The sequence below is a fragment of the Diuraphis noxia genome, unplaced genomic scaffold (genome assembly GCF_037042655.1).
Source record: "Diuraphis noxia isolate RWA-SAM2 unplaced genomic scaffold, SU_Dnox_SAM2 contig0002, whole genome shotgun sequence".
Taxonomy (NCBI): Eukaryota; Metazoa; Arthropoda; class Insecta; order Hemiptera; family Aphididae; genus Diuraphis; species Diuraphis noxia.
The window spans coordinates 8,511,777-8,533,665 of NW_028301712.1; the positions used below are offsets into that span (position 1 = coordinate 8,511,777).

The 21,889-nt window shown below is 33.0% G+C and overlaps 1 protein-coding gene across 2 annotated transcripts in view; it reads right to left on the reverse strand.

The window, feature by feature from the left end:
* The window catches only part of LOC107163959 (uncharacterized), a 155,777-nt gene that overhangs the window by 23,590 nt on the left and 110,298 nt on the right, over positions 1-21,889 (reverse strand). For both annotated transcript variants that reach the window (XM_089219429.1, XM_089219428.1), the window contains exon 7: positions 12,858-13,079. In XM_089219429.1, the coding sequence (XP_089075555.1) occupies positions 12,858-13,079 (222 nt within the window). The remainder of the gene's footprint in view (positions 1-12,857; positions 13,080-21,889) is intronic.

A 21,889-nucleotide genomic window follows, 5' to 3' on the forward strand; every position in this document is an offset into this window, starting at 1 on the left:
TGTCAGTTGAAAAATTATAATATTGTTCATGCATTTTTTATTCATCTAGAACAATTCAATTATAATATTATAATATACGTTGTGTTGAAAAAACAATTATCGCAGTTGGTTATTAAAAATTCTTTTCATATCGTTCTTTTATTGCGTTACAAATACATAATAAATTTAAACATCATCAATATAAATGTTTCAAAACCTTCATGATTAATATCGCGATAACCAGGAATTTTATAAAATTCCTATACCAAGCGCTTTTTACTCGCATAACTATTCGAGCAATGATGATAGTGACAAACATTATTATTTAGAGAATAAAACGAAAAAATTCCATACATTTAATAAGTATATTATATTTTTATGCATGTTATATAAAATAATATAGTGTACATAGACATCGTGCATAGAAAATCGAATATAAATTATGTTTAGTTTGTATACTTCGAAAACAAACAAAATATAGTTCAAGGAAATTAAAATCAAAGACAACAAGGCAGGCGTGTGTGACATAACTATTTTTTTATTTTTTTTTTATTTAGAAAATTTACAATCTGTATAATTAACGTGACCATAATTTTTTTCCTTCAAAGCGGGACACCTGTACATTTTAATAAGAAAACCATATAATTTTGCGTAAAATAACAATTTTTTTTATGGAATAAAAAACATTAATTGTTTATATGAAAAATGCGATTATATTATTAATCATAATAGTCTCCCAACAATTATGGATTTTAGTGTTTCACAGTTTATATAAAATATGTAGGTATACGTCATATACTGTTAACTGTATAGATACAGTCATGGGTGTCATTTGGGGGGGTGGCAGGGTGTGCGGTTGCACCCCTTACTTTTAAAATGTTACAATTGGCCTGCGCCTTGCTGAAGCCTAAATTAATGCACGAGCCACGAATGCACAATTATTTATATGATTAAAATCAAATTGTAATAACCGGTCTATAATGTATGGAAATAGTTGAATGCAGGATAATATATTATGTATATCTATTTTTATATGGCCTGGTGAAATTTAAAAATGGCCTGCTTGAAACTTCGCACACCCGAAAAAAATCTGAAATGACGCCCCTAGATACAGCATAAATGTATGATTGTGATATGTGATCAATAATGAATACCTATCACATGTTGACTTTTCTTAAAACGGGACATTTTTAGGTTCTTTGGGGACGGCGGGATAATATCTTGAAAACGGGACGTATGGTCACGTTATGTATAATACAACACAATAGGTAAACTATATGACTCCATAACACTAATATTTACATAAAATAACATGAAGCCCAAGATGAGGGAAATCATCCAGCGATGGTACCCTCCAGAATTACTATATTTAAAATCGTATTTCGCAACACACACGATGCATTTATATACAATGGTTTAAAAAAATGTCATTGTGGTGCTGGACTTACGACCGCATAGAAATTGTGTCGGCGACGTCGACTTAACACGCGTCGTACACTGCAGTATGGTATAGTATATAATTTTATATTTTTGTCATACATTATGTAGTATTTTTGATTTATTTGTATATCTATTTTTTATTTTCTAATTCAATCTCCAAGAGGAGGGCTGCATCGGTGGCGGCGGCGGAGGCTGTCGAGAGAACGCGTTATCGCCGGCCGACAGGTCGCTCCGCCACCACCGCCGCACCAAAAATAACCACTTACATCACAACATCGCCCGCCGAGGCGTTTATATTATTTCGCGCTTCATTTATTACGATACAATCCACTGGCATGTACTTATCTCGTCCATTCCGATTGCGTAGGTTGACGTATTCTACCCCTCAACCTAACCTAACCTAACCCCCCCCCCCCCCCCCAACGTACCACGGGCCGATCGCACGGTCGTGCATAAGCGCACCCCGCGCCTCTGTTCCCACGTTCGTCGGTACTCTCGTTCGTCTATATACATCGCGATAAAGACCCCTTTGGCCGCGGAGAATGTTTAATTTCGTATGATGGGATCCTCTCCACCGTCCCTGCTCAAGCCGCCGTCCGCATACGCCTGCAAGTGCGGTCCTATATACATATACGCCGCCGTCGACCGGTCCCTCCACCGCCGTCGACGTCGCGCCCTTTCGGCTCGTTTCCGCCTTAGGGACGACACCACACTACTCGCTCGCACCGCACTCCACCCACCCAGTGTATATATATATATGAGCAAGTTTGGCCCCAGTCCAAACGTATATTATATCGCACGATCACGCGCGCGCACGCACACACACACACACACACACACACACACACACACACACACACACACACACACACACACACACACACACACACACACGGTGTGCGTATAATATATATATATATATATATATATGTATATAATACTATCGGCCACCGTTTTCGCCCGTCCGTCACCGCGCCGAAAGCTAACAATCATTCTTTGCCGCGGGAAATCGATATCGGAGAGGGGGGAGGGCATATGCTGACAAACACGGTCGTTCACAAGTCGGCGGCGGCGGCGGCGGTAAATTGTTTCGGATTGCCACATTATGTGTGTACACGACTCCGCATATACGTATATAATCATAATATGTATATATAATGTAAATACCTACTCGACACACGTGCTGCCGCAAAATTCATACACACAATATATAATATATATTACATAACAGTGCCTATACGTATATATATATATATATAATAAATGAACGTTTGAAAAAGGTGGGTGGGTTTAATTAACCATCAATTAATATACCTGCGATTTTGTAGGTGTATTTTATACATATATATATAGGACGACCTGGTAACAAAGGGTGCGAGGGGACCGGTGGGGGGGGGACGAAACGCCACCATGATACCATCTACATAATTCATATAATTTAACACTGCAGCGTATCGATATTAAGACAGACGTGTATAGTATTATTGTATTTTATCGATCGTTGATGTCGCTGTAGTCATTTGGCGGCTTTACAACGAACAATAAATGTATCGCCGCCATAGATATCCTTTCAGGAGGGTTGAAAAAACTAAATTCTCAAATTTAAGCTAAATAAAGTTTCAATATAATTTCAGCATATAAATATATAAATATGATATTATTTATTAAATTAATTAGTATATGGTATATATAACTATTATTCATAATTTTTCCACGATTAACGATCGTCATACACAAGAACATATTTCGTATCGTAAAAGATAAACATTTTATTTTATGTTATCGATATCATGATAATATTTATTAAATTATAAGTTCATATAATTTTGCTAGAGAGGGTCAAGTGCCCCGTCTTGCCCTGCTCCTAATGGACACCATGATCGCCGAACGGAAAAAGGCGTACCGAACTCGAAATTATACATGCAATTAAAACCGTTGATTTCTGTAAACCAAAAAAAAAAAAAAATACCATTTTATTAAAGTAAAAGATTTCTAAGTTATTATTCATTTCGTGCGTGCAATTATATCGAGCTATTTGTGATATCAGAGAAGATGATTTTTTAAATGAACACAATTGAATAAGTGAAATAGTTAAATCACACGAGCAAATAAAATAAAATGTAGGATGTTGCTTTTTAAGAGACATTTTATGCAATTCGCGCGGCCAAAGAAAATAGCTTTTGTCGAGTATATATATATATATATATAGGCACTTGAAACGTCCATTTCCTGGACGGGCTAATAAATAATAGCATGATGACGCACATTTCGAGATATTTTACATAAACGGCCCTCGAGAATATGTTTTGGAGATTAAAAATAAAAAAAAGTATCGTCGTTTTTTTATTGTGACTATATAACTCGCGTTAGAGATGTTGAAGTGGAAAACGAGGAGAGCACGCATTCCTATTACAATATATACCCTAGTCGAAAAAAAGTGCTAAAACTGCTTTTTTTCCCCAAAGAACCCTCAGTGAAAAACGAACAAACGAATTGAGAACCATGTTTATTGAAATTTAAACAGCGACCCTTTTCTTCTCTTGTCCTCCAAAGTGACTTTTGAAAATAGGGTTTTGTCGGGAAATCCGACAACGGTTCTTCCGCAGTTCACAGAAAATTAAAAGAAGCCAATATACGTCAAATTAATTAATTTTTTTGGGGCAAAAGGTAATATATACATCTCTTATAGCGAGATTTTTTTTCAAACTCGCATCGTAAAACACGCGCGATGTCACAACTATAAAAACAAAATAAAATGTTTTCACGGCTTAAGCAATATACTTTTGCTCCCTTTGTATTATGGGGAACATGGTGGATCAGGAAAGGCCGAGAGGGTTTAATGTCGGTTTTACGGTTTGGCTCCGGTTATTATAGCTTTTTTTTTGACACAATATTAATCGGCAGTTGTAATCAACCAAGTTGTGTAGTAAAAAAAAGAAATACTCGTAAATTGCAACAAATAAATGTCCGTGAATACCTATTAATCATTTCAATATTGTTATTTTATTATTTTAAATATTGTCTGTACTGAAAATACCTGAGTATAACGTGTGTAGTGTAATACATATTTAAACATATACAGACATATTATATCATATACACATATTACAGGACTATTATTTTAATTGAATACGATTATATTAAATTTGTATTAAATATTTTTTCTATTTAATTTGTTTTTATCTTTATCTTAAATCATTGCTATGTGTAAATAATAAGGGAAAACCATACTTCATCGTTAAAATGTGAGTCACGGATGATAAAAGAAATTTCAATCAACATTATTAAAAAAAGTTGGTGTAGTATCTGCGTAGGTAGTTGATGGTTTTTGTTTAATCTCTTTGACAAATTAATACACGAGATTCGAGTTTAAGTTAATATAAAACGAATTCTATTATATTTGCGTTATTAAAAAAAAAAAAAAAAAAAACGATTAAAATTCTTTGAAAAACTTCTTTGGTACTATTGCATTTTAATATCAATTTTTCATTACAAAATAATGGATGTAAATAACATTAAAAAATATATTTTTTTAAACTTTTAATAATAGAGTAAAAGAATTAATAATAAATTATAAGGTTTGTCAGTGAATTTTTTATTCAGTTATGTCAGTGAATAAAAACATGCGATTACTTATTAACTTTTTAAATGAAAACTGTTTTTGAAGTGAAGATTATAACTTAACTTATATTATTTATTTTCAACAGTGAATGCAGTTTTAATTGCATTGTATAATACTGTTTTGTACTTATATCTAAGTTAACGGATTTTTTCATAAAAAATAAAATTTATACTGATACGTATTTTTGGCTGGTTTAGCAATGCGTATTTTATAGTATAACGTAAGAAGCCTAATATTGAAAATTGTTTTTTTTTTTTTTTTTTTTTACAATGAAATAAAACATAATTTAAAAAATTGTAAATGTTTGTCACGACAGTCGGAATAAAATTAGATGTTTAAGCTCCATCTCTTTATTGTGTTAGTTGTTTCGATAAAACAAATTAAGATTGAATCCGATACAAAAATACACCTACCTACCTAGAAGTATCGGAAAACGATTAATCGAATTCGACCCTTTTCTAAATGTTCACTCGTAACGTAGAACTAGGTAGTGCGTTTTTCATGGATTACGTGCAAACTATACGAAAATTATACCGAGGAAATTTCACGTAGCTCTTTTCTTTTCCGACCGGCCACGGCGTATAAAATTATATTTATTTTAGCAATAAACTAATGGAGTTATAAACGGTAAAATACGTACGTGCGTGTTTAGCTTAATAATTTGGGAGAAAAAAAAATGATACCTTATACGTACGCGCGAACGTACATTGATATGAAGACGGAAAAAAGTATATATTCGAGGATTAGGGACATTAAATAAATATAAAAAACAAATGTATATTGGGTATGGAAGACAAAAGAGGGACGAATTAGAATTTTATACGGACATGAAAAAGGAGAACACGTCGTATAGATATCACTATAATAGGAACATAAGGATATAGGGTACCCTATATATGATATTGCTCTGCACGACGTGTTGTATCTTAGTGCGATATAAGAAGAACAAGAAAAATAAAATTGTTTATTATTATTAGTAACGAATAACGTATAAACCATGTCAACGTGATATTTATTGTTATATGTGTTTAAAGAAGACATTTTGAATTTATCATTTCGTAGCTATAATTAGCAGCACAAATTTAAAATTAACTAACCTCTTACAAAATTTATCAAGCGTGCGTTGATTTTGTCCTGCACGTAAACTATTATTAAAATGTTAATATGTTTTAAATTGTAATAACTGCAATTCCAATATAATAATAAATGAATACTAATAGTTTTTATTTATTTTAAACATCGAGAAAGCGTCTGTGTACAGCACGACTTGAAAATCTCCTTATAGTAGATGATTTCGTGAAATGTTGATTTTGAATAATTAAATTAGTTACAGCGAGGTTCCTTAAGTTTTGCATATTAAAATGCAGAAACATGTTCAAATAAAAAATTTAATCGAATTTCGGTGTTGGTACATTGACGTCTGTAAGACAGCAATGACATTTTTGATTCCATTCGCTACTATATAGGTATCTCAGCCAGACCGGATTTTCTACGTATTGATCACGATAAAAATCAAAAGACATTTTAATATTAAACAATAATAAATATTCATTTTTTTTTTGAGAGAGAGGGAGGGAGAGTGATCCGTTGATATACTTTTTATTTTAGAGTGGTTCGAAATAGGTTAAGAAGCTCTGAGAAACGACACGAGTGGTTTTGTTGCGAATAATAATGATAATAATTTATATACAGTGGTGGATAGTGACTACAAACGTTGAAATTCGTATTTGATTTGATATTGATATAAATATATATACCAGAAATATATTATGCATAGTTACCATTACCTACAGAACAGACGCAGCGGGTTTTTTATGCGTGGACATCCCTTTTTTAAAGTGGCAAGGGGTGCAGTATATAATTAAATGTCTGGTTATTATATATATATATTTTTGACGGATTCGATCAATAACTGTGATAATAATTTAACGAAAAAAATTCATGACAAAAATATTCATGTTTGTTATTATTATATTATATATTCTCGTACATTTTTATTGAATTTAAATAAAACACAATCTATAGACTGTTTTTTATTTTGTATTTGAGCGATTGTAAAATATATTTTTCATAACATGAATATAGAGAAATCATTCATAGAAGTTACTTTGTGGCTTGAAATGACCAATATACATTTTAATTACTTACAAAGTAACTATATTACATTATTCCGAAATCATGATTAAGCCATCTGAGCGGTGGGGGGACTGAATAAGGATTACCAAGAATGGATTCTGCAGGGACGCCAGGGACGGATTTTGTAATTTTAGAGGTTAGCATGAAACCCTTAATAGTGTGTTTTTAGATGCATATGAATTAGTTACCATATTTTTTACGTTTGGCACTCCTTAATTTATAAGGTTAGATAAAGTTGTAAGTCAGACAGGATATGATTAGAGAGACGATAGATTATAGATTGCAGGGCATGTTTGATGATTTGGTGCACATAAATGTTGAGTGATCTTTGATTTAAAGTATCGTTTAATTAGGTAATATAATGTAATAATTACGTTAAGCTATTGCACCATACAATTCAGGTAGGTAATTAGAAGTATTCGCTTCATGACGATAGGCGGTGGTAGGAGGATGGTGCTATCGGCTTAATTTTTCTGCACGTCATTTGTTTGGTTCAATGCGGTATGGACCGTATAGGGTAGAGTAACAGCTAGTTGAAAAAGAAAAAAAAACTCTATTCACTGTCTAATTATTATATGGACTTTGAGAAGTGCATGGATCAAATGGAGTAGTGATGCTTTGAGTGTTTAAATAAATGCCAGTCTAATTAAACATAGGATTTGTTGATTGATCCGATTTTTGCGTACAACAATTAGTATTCAATTAGACGATTATCATACAGTGTATCGATGCGTTATTTGGTTAATGAGATATTTGACGGGCGGGGTATCGGTCACGCGGGACTTGTACTGTTTCGCAACAATACTTGGTTATAATAAATACGATTGATGCTCACCGAGCTATATCCGTTTTACTAGAATGTCGGTTGTGGTTTCGCTGTTGATCAAGAGAAATGTTTATCTTTAGAACAATGCTTAATTCGTTTAGAGGTCGATTGAACAGATGTATCGATTACGAAGAAAGGGTTTAAGCGAAGCACAGACGACACGTGTGTGCGGCCTGAATGATTCCGGAGTGTATTATACCGTAGATGAATATATCGTAGTATCCGCTATTTGGGCGTATCTTTATACGTACGTCATAATAATATAATATTTATATTACAAAAGGCGGCGTCGGTAGAAAGAACGATAACTATTCTCGGCCACTTTGTTACCCGCGATACACGGTTAATGGTTATATTATTATAATACTCGTAAAATATATTGTATACCGGAGTCCAGTGACGTATACCTATATACCTACAATACGGCACAGAGGCGCTGAAAGGGTGGTGTGTAAATACACCGGATCCGACGAATTGCGAGCTTTGAACGCTATGGATGCGTGTGCGAGTGAGTGTGCGTGCGCGTGTACGTGTGTTTGTCTGTATATCGGCGGCAGCGATTTTCATAACTCAGGCCGTGTATTGACATTCCCCGGCGGCGGTCATATTTATATGATAAACCATATCGAATCCACGGCACGTGTCATTTATTTTACTATTACTTATTAATATCACGATATAATATATAAATTATAATTTACATTATACTATAAAATTCAAATTGAAATACGTTTCGACGATGGTGGCTTGGCTTTTGGTAATTATTTATATAACAGTCGGGTAAAATAGGTTTTTCTTTTAAAACTGAGTACCTATAGTGCTCAAAAAAACTAGGAATTAGGAATGAAAATACCTAACTTCATAAAAACAAAATTAACTCAGTTCAGTTGAAAATTACTTCTCAATATTGATGAAAAAGTAATGTTGTTTGGTTGAAAGTTTTTGACCTCTCACGCACAAAAAACAAAACTAACAAATTAAGTTATCAGTTAAAAGTTGAACCTTTTTTTTTTGCATCGTACGTTTTATTTTAAAACCAGGAATACATAGATGGACTGAAAGTAAATTAGTATAAGATTCATTCAAGCTCACGCACAGTTCACTTAAAGTTCAATATAATACAATTATAAGAAAAATAGAAATGAGAAACAGAAAATAGTATCAAATCGCACACACACCCGTCACTTTTTATTGTCATTATATTATTGTTATTATGACTATATGATACCACGATGCAGTATTAAAAACGTCATTGTTATGAATATGAGTTATGAGATACCAGAAAAAATAGCACACATTTAGCTACAACCGCGAATGTGGTGTAGCTAAATTGCCTATCGTTTGCGCCGTGTTATCATTTTATTATTCAAACGCGCATAAAAAACCATCATCCGGAAAAGCCGCGATGAAAATGTGCACCGAGTATACGCACTAAATAAAGTCAGCTGACGTAGAATTTAATAGTATCATTCTATGAAATAAATAAACTTTACTTCGTACTCATCTTAGCCATGTTGAATTCAGCTCGTTAGGTATAGGTTTACGTTATATAATAATAATATGTGTGATAATCCTCACGCGATAGAAACGAATCAATTAAAATCATTAGAAAAACCATTAATCACAGTAATACCCGAGCCCTAATTAAGCATGTTATTACATACCTACATCATTAAATGCCTTTATACTTTGCACGTATATATTTACGTATAGACTAAGCGGCCGTCTGAAAAATCACTTTTGCGACACTCTGCGATAATAAGTGGATATATTATGTTATGTGTTTTCCCAACGAAAAGTGCAACTACAAGTTTAGAAACACACACACTGACTTATACGGTCGGATACGAATAAAGGAAAGCAGGAGAAGGTCGATACGCCATATTTCTGAGTAGCAATCGGCGGTACACGGGCGCGCCGTACAAAAATAGTACAAAAGCGCCGCCGGTTGCAGAGAATAGTAACCGACCGACTGAGTTTCTAACCCGAAATCTACGCGGCGGCGGACAGATTTTCGTGAACGAAACGTGTCTGAAATAAAAATCGAAAATCTCCGGGCGATTCGTATTCACTTCCGCAACATAAAAGTTTGTGCGTGAAAAATGCGATAACCAGTGAATATATACAGCCACTGTACACTCGTCTTCGTATATATATAATAGAATTTCAGTTTTGACAAATGTCTAAATGTATATATATATACAAATATAGCAAACATTACGTTATGATATATAATATATATGTATATGCATTATCGCGTACGGTCATCGGACTCATCATCGAGAAATTAAATTTTTTCAATAACAATACTAGATATTAAACTTCCATGGCGTTCGAAAATTAAATAAAAGTTATTATCGAGAAACATGAAAATAGACGACCACCACACCGCAACCGTTACATTGCAAGCTTTACGACATATCTATAAGAATGCTTATCGGGACACGTCGTTACAGATTGTATATATATATATATATATATTTATTTACGATACTGATTTTTCCATTTTAAGCACTTTTGTTTTATTACGATTGGATATGGGACTTGTTTCACGAGTACGATTGTCTACGATAGTAAAAAGAAACGTATCGTCTAAATCGCGGGTTACTCGTATACAGGAAAACAAATTCGATCAACCGTATCATTATGAATATTTCGTTATATCAATAAACGAGTTCAATAGAATATAAAAAAAAAAAACTTTTGTATACACAATTGGAAAAAAAATCAATGTAAATTAAACATGACTATGCAATTAGAGTTTGAAGAAATTCGATTCGAATGGAAATTGGTTTGCGACTGGGCAACAAGTGGTGGTGGTGGTTTGAAGTTAATTCTTTTCAATGACTTTTAATTGCTTCGAAATCAATTAAAACAAAAACTTTTTCACTTTTAAAATATGCTTACCATGAGACAAAAGGGTTATAAAATACATTATTTTAAGTATCATATTTTTTTCCACAATATAACCCCTATTTGGAAGTTTAATATTATTGTTCTTTGAAAGAATTAATTTGCCAGACATTAGTTATGGTTTAAAAGTTACTTCTGTGAAAACTTTTTAACAGTCGTGCGACACTCGGTTTTGAGGGCGTCATAAATCACAAAGTTTTTTTTCAAGACATTAGTAAGTATGACGCACCCTTAAGGTATACACCTTAAAATGACATTACACTTGGGTCAGGTGGAGTTTTAAGACTATTATAAACTACCATTCGATGAGACTTTCGTGTCACGATTACACGCGCTATGACGTATACATCAAATCGTAAGACTGGTGAAATATTGTATGTACACGAGTCGAATAAATAAATAAAAAAAATAGGAAAATATATTTTATTACTACTATCTATCTGCTTTAAATCATTTAATTTATTTGATGATAAAGTACATGATACATTTATACATTTAGTGGTCACTTATCGTATACTCTTTAATAAAGAGAAACGATTTTACATTTTATATAGAAAATAATGTAGTTTTGATGAAATTAATTTTTGTTCAACATGGAGGGTAATTAAATTGAATTGTCTAGGAACAATTTAAATATTTAAGCAAAATAAACAAAGTTTGTTTAATTATGAACGTATTGATTATTGAATTATTTTTGGAGATTATAGTTTATTAAATACCACTTGCATGAGCTGGATATTTTGCTGTTGATAGCTAGTAAAGACACTGGACCCCGATTATTGTCCTCTCTCGGTGTATGATAAATTTTTATTTTTAATTATATATTTGACCTGGATAATTCATCGAATGAGAAAAACTCATCGAAGTGGAACTCGATTCGCTTAAGTGTTTTTGACGTTATTCAAATTTTAAGTTATTTTATTATAATCATGAGTAAAAGTTTTAAATAAATTAAATAGAATGATATATATGGAATGAATAACTTTACATTCAAATTTAAAGTCTTAATTTAAAAATAAGCAATCTTATAAAATAAATCTCAAATTTAATAAATAAAAAAAAAAAAACGAATACATTTTATTATATTCAAATTTTAAACATTTATTGTAACTTAATTAAAACTTTAAAGGTTTTATAACAAACATTGAATTCTACAAGTGATGAATAATTCCGGTCCTATACACAAATATACAAGAACAATCTTTGTACCGCAGTGTTTCAAATTTAAATTTGTAATAAATTTATTTATCAATAATCTCACTGTTTAAAAAAAAAATGTTTATGACTGGAATTAATGAACATTTAAAAAATAATTGTCATTTGAAGTAAATGTTGTTTCTATTTTCTGAGACAATATATTTTTGAACATTTTTATTTCGTTCAAACGGGGGGTCCTTACTCCATTTAGAATGGTAAATATAAATAGTTTTATGTTATACTCAGAATTAGGAGAAATAATATAATTTTAAGGTATTTAAATGCCACGTGATTGTGTTGTATTTTTTATCGAATAATGAGACAAATGGACTGTGATGCCGATTTGAAAATAACTACAATTGTGGTTATACCTATACGGTAGTTTGAACAAATAAAATGCATAATATTAAATAAAATCTAAGTATAAAACTAGACCTAACATAATATATTGAATATAAGAGTACTTTAACTGAGGAAAACTTCATTGATTACAAAACAATGCAGATTATGAAATGGTCTGGATTTGATGACGATGTAGAGTGCATACTGCGTTCGTAAGCATATTAGAAGAGTAAAACTTCTTATGTAAAGGAATTCCATTTAACGCATAATTTTTGAAAACCATAACTTTTATTTTAAATCATGCGGGAATTCTATTTGAGGAATTTCTCTATATAACATTTGTTTTGTTTTCGTTCCTCATGCGATTTCGTTATATTATGTATGTGATTGCTCTCGACTTACCTCTGACGAATTTCATCGTTCTTGATCCGTCAGTGGGTGACGACATACCATTACACGTTGCGTCACCTGACTGGGCCATATCGAACATACCACCTATCGATTTGCCCACTACGAAGCACCGGTACTTTTCTTCGTCCGACGACGTAGGTGTGTGTTCCAGCTTACCGATCATGTACTTCGTCGAGCCGTCTTTCCATGTGGCCAAACACAACAGTTCCTCGACTATAACATTATAAAAATGATAATAATAATAAATTAATTACACGTCAAGATGAAAAAATGTATAATATATACAGATGTATGTATACGTGTTCAAATACATGATGATTATTTAATTTTTAATATCCGCATTATTTTACATTATATAATGACGATATGGTAACATTGAATGGTGATCAAAAGGCTGCAGAAGAGGTACGATTGCAATATGACATTGGAACGACGATGAAGTGATGTGTACATACAAAAATATAAATATACAGTGAGTTTGAACAAAATATAACCGACTATTAAGTACCGATGATAAATTATAGAAATAAATAAATCGTCCCGATACTAATTTATGGTGAATTCTGATTTGTCAATCATGGCTGAATTCATTTATATACATAACATTGGTACGGATTGAATACATTACCTGTATAAGTAATAATTGCTTTAATAGCGTGGCACAACGTTTAAAATAATTAAACGTGTCACTTTTATTACTATTATTTTATTCTATACTTTTGGGTTTTAAACAAAATTTACTGAATGGTATAGAAAACGTCGAAAACCTTTTATTTGTTAAACTGAATTTGCATTTATCATTATGCATATGGAATAGACGTGTAGATGTAAATACATTTAATATTTTAATATTTGATCGAAGATACAATTGAAATATTTGAATTTAAGGGTTGTTACGTAATAATGAAAATGTAAATATTATGATACCTACTTGTGAAATATTTAAAAATACATATCGTTTTTACGCAAATCGTTGGCAATTTAAGGCAAAACAGTTTGCTTTCAAGTGTATTGTGTTGCATTAGAGGAGGGGAAAACATGAAAATTAATAAATGAAAGATAATTTGGAAAAGAGCCAAAGTGGCTTTTTGAGTTTCCCATAAACGAACATTTCACTCGCGTTTTCCTCTCATTACACGCGCTGAGATAAAGCACATACTTAAAATAAATTAACTTTTTGAATCTTTATCCAAAACTGTTGCTATTACGTTAAGTACTTACACTATGATTACATACAATAACATATGTCATCGATGTACATTATGACTCAAGTGTGAGTACCTATAACAAACAAAAAACTACCGCACAAATACCGGAGGAGGCGACTTTTTAGATTTTTATGTATGTAAAATACTTGAAACACAATCGCCACGTTTAAACAACAGCCGTTAAAGGATACCCAAGCAATTTGTAATTTTAAGTACGGTTTTAGTTAGGTAGCTCCAAACAATTACCGTTAATGACATTCCACTTGGAACGAGAAAAAAAAACCATGTACACATTTGATGTGCTCAATTCATTTTTTTCCCCACAAGGAGTGCGCTTCAGAATTCACAGAATGTGAACAAATGATAAGTATTTGCGAGGGGTAGATCAAAATACGAGCGTTAAATAAATTGTTCTGGTACAGAGGGCACGATCAATGAGAACGTTTGTATTTAATGGACGACCATGATGATGCGGAAGATGAAAAATGCTCGTATTTAACAACTTCTCAGCGTGGGTAACGCGATCGCCTTTCCAATTTATAGGTGAAATAATTATGTCATTGCGTTGAAAATATAATTTTCTTAGAATATAATTTCTATAGGATTAGCATCATCGTTCCGACAGAATACATCGTCATGATGCGAAGGAAAACAAATTATGCACAAACATATTATTTGGAGATACACGACGATTGCACTATTTTGCAGAACGGATTTCATTTTTGTCACAATAGCATTGTGTAAAAGGAATCATACTAATAAAATACGTTTTGCAAATGTACGATTTGAATGAATGTAATATGGCGATGATCAAAAATAATGTAAAACCCTGAAAGATTCAAGGACTGTATAAAAAATTAAAATAAATATAATTTAATATAATAGGCGTGACTGAAGATGAAATAAAAAGTTTCGATTTATGTTTGCTAATATATTATGTCTTTGTTCCAACACCCTTCAGAAAAAATGGGGAGGACATCCAGTGTTAGTTGTGTGCGTCATGGTAACGTCATTCGTCAAATAATAAAACGAATGAGAGTTTGACGATTTCGAAAAATTAATTTTTAGAGAAACCAAATAATCGAAAAAAAATTGAATTTTCCATCTGGCTAAATTGAAAACAATTTCCGTTCGACTTCCGAGAGTAATTTGCTTAGTCAATAGGTTTATTGATGAATACTCGTATACACATATTATGTATTATGGGTACCTACGAATGTATAAATATATATTTAAACTATATATTGTCGTGTGCGCATCATGATGGTTAGACAACTGACAAAAGAGTATACGGTTTTATCGTTCAAATGTAGCGACGGGGCGTAACTGCGACTGAAAAGTATAGTAACGAGACACCGTAATAAGAAAGTGACAACAATTCGAAATTGTTTGAGATAACTTGGGTAAAATATGTAAGACTTTATATGAATTAAAAATTATATAAAAAAAATACCGCCACTGTAGTTTATGTCAGTCTAAGCGACGGTATAATTGACGTGCCAAGTTGTGGATTTGGACGTATAGCGCGACATAAATTCGCAGCTTAATAATTCAAGTAGAGTCAGCTCGAAACTATAGTTAGCACTTCCGTAAGTTAACACTCTAAACACTCAAACACACACACTCGCATGATCGTCACCGCCAAAATGTGACTGATGCGTATGTTCCTATATACACTATTACAGTATAGTTGAACGTTTCAATTTATTGGAGAGCGATAAATTTCTCAGTGATCCCCCCCTTCTGGTATAATTCCGAATTATTATTCTTTGGTTTTTTAGAGTCCGGTTATACGTCTAGCGCGCGTAAATCACGCGATAACAACGGGAAATGCGTGGTGTAGTATCTGTTTCGAGTGTAAAATATACTCGGTGTATGTCGTTATACTCCTACATTCACAATATATTATATACATATTAGGTATGTATATATATATGTATATATATATAGAGAGAGAGGTATATATAATCATATGACTATGAACTATTCCTAATACTTGCTGCCCTTACTACGGCTAATAGTGTTTTCCCCGCGGGTAATTTATGTGTCTTGAGAACAACAACTCAAAACAATAGCCAAGCCAATACTACTGCCACCGCCCGGTAACTTTAACGTAAAACGCGATTCATAACCTAACATTTTCTTCTTCCGGTTTGCAAGAAACTCAGACAAATCCAGAGTTATAAATTTTCATTAACATCACTACTGTATAACTAAACTTATTAAATTTCAAAAGAGATACATAAATGGAAGATATTAATACGAATATATTTTTATGGCAGTGACCTAAAAATAAACACTTAAAGAACATACTATTAGAAACATTTGGTGAACATATGATCAAGTATCTACGATTCGTTTTTGAGCTACACAAAAATTGGTTTATAGTAAAAATTTCAGTTTTTCCGATTATATAGCTATAAACACTGGGAATTTTCTACTTCAATCCATTAAAAGTAACAATAACTATACATACAGTTTCGTTGTCAAAAATCATCCAAAAGTTAATTCGAAGCATATTTCCAATGCTTTTCGTATATACATACAAAGACAACAAGCTATTGTAAAATCAATACATCCATCGTTACGCTCAGAATTTAATACTTAAACAAACTGTGGTATATATAGTGTATACCTACGTATACTAAGGTATAATGCACGGCAAGGATGTCGGTATTTATTTTCTTGATCATCTCGACCGATGTTCCCATTAGGAAATTAGAAGATGATGGGTAGCTATATCAAATATATTATTAGACTGAATATTCGACAATATACCAAATTCCTTGAAACCAGCACTTGGAAAACTCAACGTGTGTTTCGGATGAAATACAGATAATAGAATATTTATCGAAAACTGATGTTCGCCATATAGTTGAAGAATTATTTATTCGGAGTTTGGTCTGTCAAATTTGTTTAAAACAAAAAACGTAAAAAAACGTTATGTAATTTGTTGCGGAAAATTTATTATGCGAAAAGTTCTTGAGAACTTTGAATGCCAATGAGGCGCATACAAAATCGATGCGGTCGTGATAAATCTGAATCCATTGGACGGCGAAATCATATATCACGGAACGTATTACAAGGAGCGAAGGGATATAAGAGGCGGTGCAATGTCGTGTTGTAATACTAGTGCACATGAATTGCCTATCCGAGAGGCCACGCAAAGTCGAGTTTACGGAATTATTATTTATTATATTTTTCAATAATTCACTAGAGAATTCCATCACAGGGTTTTTTTTTTTTATACATTTATGCGTTTACCGTTGTCTCGGCAAAATGCCGGAGAAATGCGATTAAAAACATGCAAGGCTTATTGAACCTTTTATTTCTGTTTTTTATGTGTATACATTTTTTTATTGTTTATTTGACAAAAGCGGAGCCACACGGAACTGTAGCGTGGCTCCCACGCTAAAAAAAAACCAAACAAACAAACAAAAACAAAAAACCTGAAACGGAATTCTATTAAGCTCTGAAAGCTCAAACAATGGGAGGAGGAAAATAATATTTTACTTTTTTCCAACCCACTTTTTTAGACAAAAAAAATTATCAAAAAAAAAAGCCGTAGTCGCGTGAGGAATCGCCTTTTGGGTTTTTGTTGCAGAAAAATAAACCAGACCATAAATAAATGCGCTGAGACGCATATTATAACCCGACGCCGTACAATAAATATAAGCGAGCGCGTGTCATGGAGGAGATGGTGAAGCGGGGAGAGGTGAATAATATCCAAAACTTTTGGTTTGTCGATAATTATCGATATCGCCGACTCAAAGTTTTGGGACATTGAAAGAGATACGACGTACTGTAAAGTTTTTTTTTTTTTGGGGGGGGGAATGATAACACAGAATATAATCGTACGTAATTATATACGCGTGTACCTCCTGTATACATTATAACACTTAGAAAATAAATAATATTATTGTTTTATTGCTTGACAGCTGTGTGCTGTGCAGTTATTTTTATTGGATCATTGCTGCGGTGACGGCGGGAAACTTAAGTTTTGTTTTGTATATTAAAAAAAAAGAAGAAAAATGTACGTATAACTTAGTCGGTGTATAGGAATGTCTGAAAAACACAATTATTATACTGCGATAAAAGTATATGAAACCGATGTTTTTGTTACGCCAATCTTGATTGAACTAAAATAGTATATACAAAAATAAGCGACTATTTGGATAATATATACCTCTGTATATAATACTATTACTATGCATATATCTATAACAATATATTATGTATATATATTACATTAGAGTTTGCATAGACAAAACATTTTGAATTATTCACTGAAAGCGGAATCATGAATGTTTAAATTTATTGCATGCAAATGTTTTTTCAAGCCATTAACAAACGCTCCGAAACAAAAGGTAACGTATTGTTATTTTTATCATCTTTATTTGATCGATAACCCTATACGTATACACACCCGCGTAGCGTAGCGTGAAATATTTCAAACGGTACGAGTAATGTCAATGGTGTTTTCAGTCACATTTTATACGTTTGATTGTTTCGCTTTAAATTGTTGGATCCGATAATTTAGCAAGATATATTACGTGTCCCAAAAATCGGGGATTCCAGAGGACACATTGTTATAATTTTAAGCCGCATTACTTAAAAAGATTGAAGATGCTATTTCCCTAATCTAAGTACCGTTTTGATAGGATAGTCGTCTAATATTGTATATTTAACCAACCAATGCCATAAAATGGTTTTTGTCTACAGCCAATACAATATAGGTACCATTTCAAACAATTTGTCTACAATAGTAATATTACGGTTAATAGTATTTGCGTCATAAACATTACATACCTAATATAAGTATAACAGCAAGCAACCGCGAAAGAGCAATAGAAAAGTATCCTGCAGCAGGCGTATTATGCGCGGGACACGATAGCTGTGGAAAACAAGCTAGAAATATTTCGGTGCGTCACGCCGCCCGTGCTGTCGTAGAGATTTTGGCTTTTTATTATTTCGGGACCGACCGAGAGCGCAGTGCGGTTATACCTCATCGGAACATGCAAACAGCACGCTGTGCCGGGGTGAGCCTCTCCTTTGTATCGCGAGGGACGATCTCGTGTTTATTTCGCGTGCGACACTATATATATATATATATATATATATATATATATATATATATATATATATATATATATATATATATACGTATATACAAAACAGGCCCGTTTTATTCGGTCGCGATCGATATTTTAATGCTTGACCTAATTATTGAATATATATATATATATGCGCGTAAACTCCTCCCGAGCGAGTGTCTGTTTTCTCGCATTGATTGAGAGAAGTATATATATATAGACGACAACCCTGACGACAATATCACAGCGGACGACGATTGAATAATATGGTGAACGTATATGTGGAGGATGTGCGAGCGAAATCCAACCGATTTGTGGTGAAGCTGAGTGACAGGGATTTTTTTGTCATCTAGGTTCAAAATCATCTATATATATACATATTATGATGTAAAATAATAATTCGTATGTTATGTTACACGCCCATATATATATATATATATATACTAGAATATATCGAGGTCTTATCTATATATTTTGTCTGTTTGCCAACTCAGAAAATGGTGACGCGAGATACTTCATCCGTCAACGCGATGATAAGTATTTTGTGATTTCTAGTGTTATAAAAGTCTGTGACGGACGTTATAGATTGTTACTCTATACTTTGAAAAATATAAAAAAAACTTAGGAATGAAAAGATTTACAATCGAGTCACAACAACACATTGTACACTGCGTACGGCGTGCGCTCGGTTGTTTTTGTGTCATGTTTGTTATAATTTACGTATAATTTATGGCACAAAATAGACAGTATAAAATATAATATTGTGATCTATTTTGAACTATATTATAATAGTCTATCGGTTTGATATGTTTATTTTACTGCACCGAGTATAAAATAGAGTAGTAATATGACGTTTATCGTATCTTGGGCCGCGGCGAAGGATACATCAACAAAGCTGGATAGAAGAAGGTCGATCGAGTGCTCAGGTTAGTACATTATTGTGCTGCAAGCACTATATTGACACATGAACATAGAAACATTTACAGGTCATGATGGACTATAATACTAAATGCGAACGAGATTTTGCGATCGAAATGGAGGCCAACCTAGGAAAATCATTTATATATATGATTATTAAGGTGACTTTATATATTAGGTATGTTTCATCATGTTATAATATCATACCGGGATAACTATAGCCTTAGCTTATAATAACTGAATCACAACGAATGTAGCCAAATACTTCGAGGTCGGCTGTTCTATAATCTGTAGACTGAATAGTGTGGGTGAACTGTTTATTTATTTTCACAGAGCATAATCATACGTACATATGTTACATACAATGTCGTTGTACAAAGTAACTAGATTGTACAAGTTTCATTATACAATTCGCGATGTGTACAATAATCACTGTACAAATTGCGAAATGTACCTTCATTGTACAAATCACAAAATTTAAAAACATAAATTACAATATGATAATTAATAACTGGTATCTTTTAAAAGTATTTTCTTAACAAATATTACATATTAGTATATCATATATAATTAGATACACCTGCAGACCATGGTCTTTTCGTATTAGTATACTACAATCTTTGAACAAATCACAAAATTTAAAAACATTTTATAAAAATTACAAATCGTATAAAACTACATATTATTGTACAGTGTATACACAGTACACACTGTGATATGAAATAAAATACGTGAATCTATAATAAGATGTATAATTTCATCTTGTATAGTCGTATGAGTTGTTTTTCCCACGTTATGTGGAGTCTAACATATTAATAAAGGTATATAATGCAATAAAAATGATAAAGTTTATCTAAACAATGTAACGGAGTTCCTATAACCACATAAAACGGTCCTTCTCAGGACCACCAATCACAGCACAGCACGCACAAACGACACCACTGTAAGAGTTAAGTGGCGAATTAAAAAACCTTCTGGTCATTTTACATTCATAACAAACACGGCTATGGATAGAGGAGACTGTAACGAAATAAAAAAATAATATTACCAGAATCAAAACCCCAAAATTGTACGAATAGCGAGGCAAACCGTACCGACGGGAAACACAGTTACGCACGGCGGCACACCTGTGGTTTACGAGTCGGTACGGGGCACAGTATATAAGCCGGTCACATTTACGAAACGCCATCAACGCACTATAACGGGTCTGCCTTCCTTCGTTAAAAACTCGGTCCTTCTAAAATCCACTAATTTCAAATCTATTCAAAATTCTATTCGTTCTCAAACCAATTCAATGTTCTACAAAAACTCTTTCTCAAATCACGACCACATCCGACTTCTAGGCAAAACTCGCACTCCTCCAACTACCAAACGCATACTCAAACCCTACCCACTCACCTGGGTAAATCAATAAAATAATAAACCTTACAAGTAAACTTCCACCCACTAGTAGAGGCATAAGCCTGGAATAGTAAACGGCGTAGCCACCACCCCTCAAAGCAAAGCAAAGCAAAGAAACGCCATCATTCGTCTGCCAACAACACTACAGTCAACATCTACCTGAAACAAGGCGACAACCGACGATATCGCAGCGAAGACACTCGTCGAAACGAGGTGGCAACCGACTTTACCATCACGGGAGGACAGTTGACGTTCTCGAAGTGTGTACATCGTGCATATTCATTGTACGACATAATACCGAGGCAATTGTACTATAATACGCCGTATGCAAATACCAGCGGCTCTACACACAGTTCTGCTCACGGTTGATTCCAATTTGCGACTGACTAAAAGGGCTCTTTTC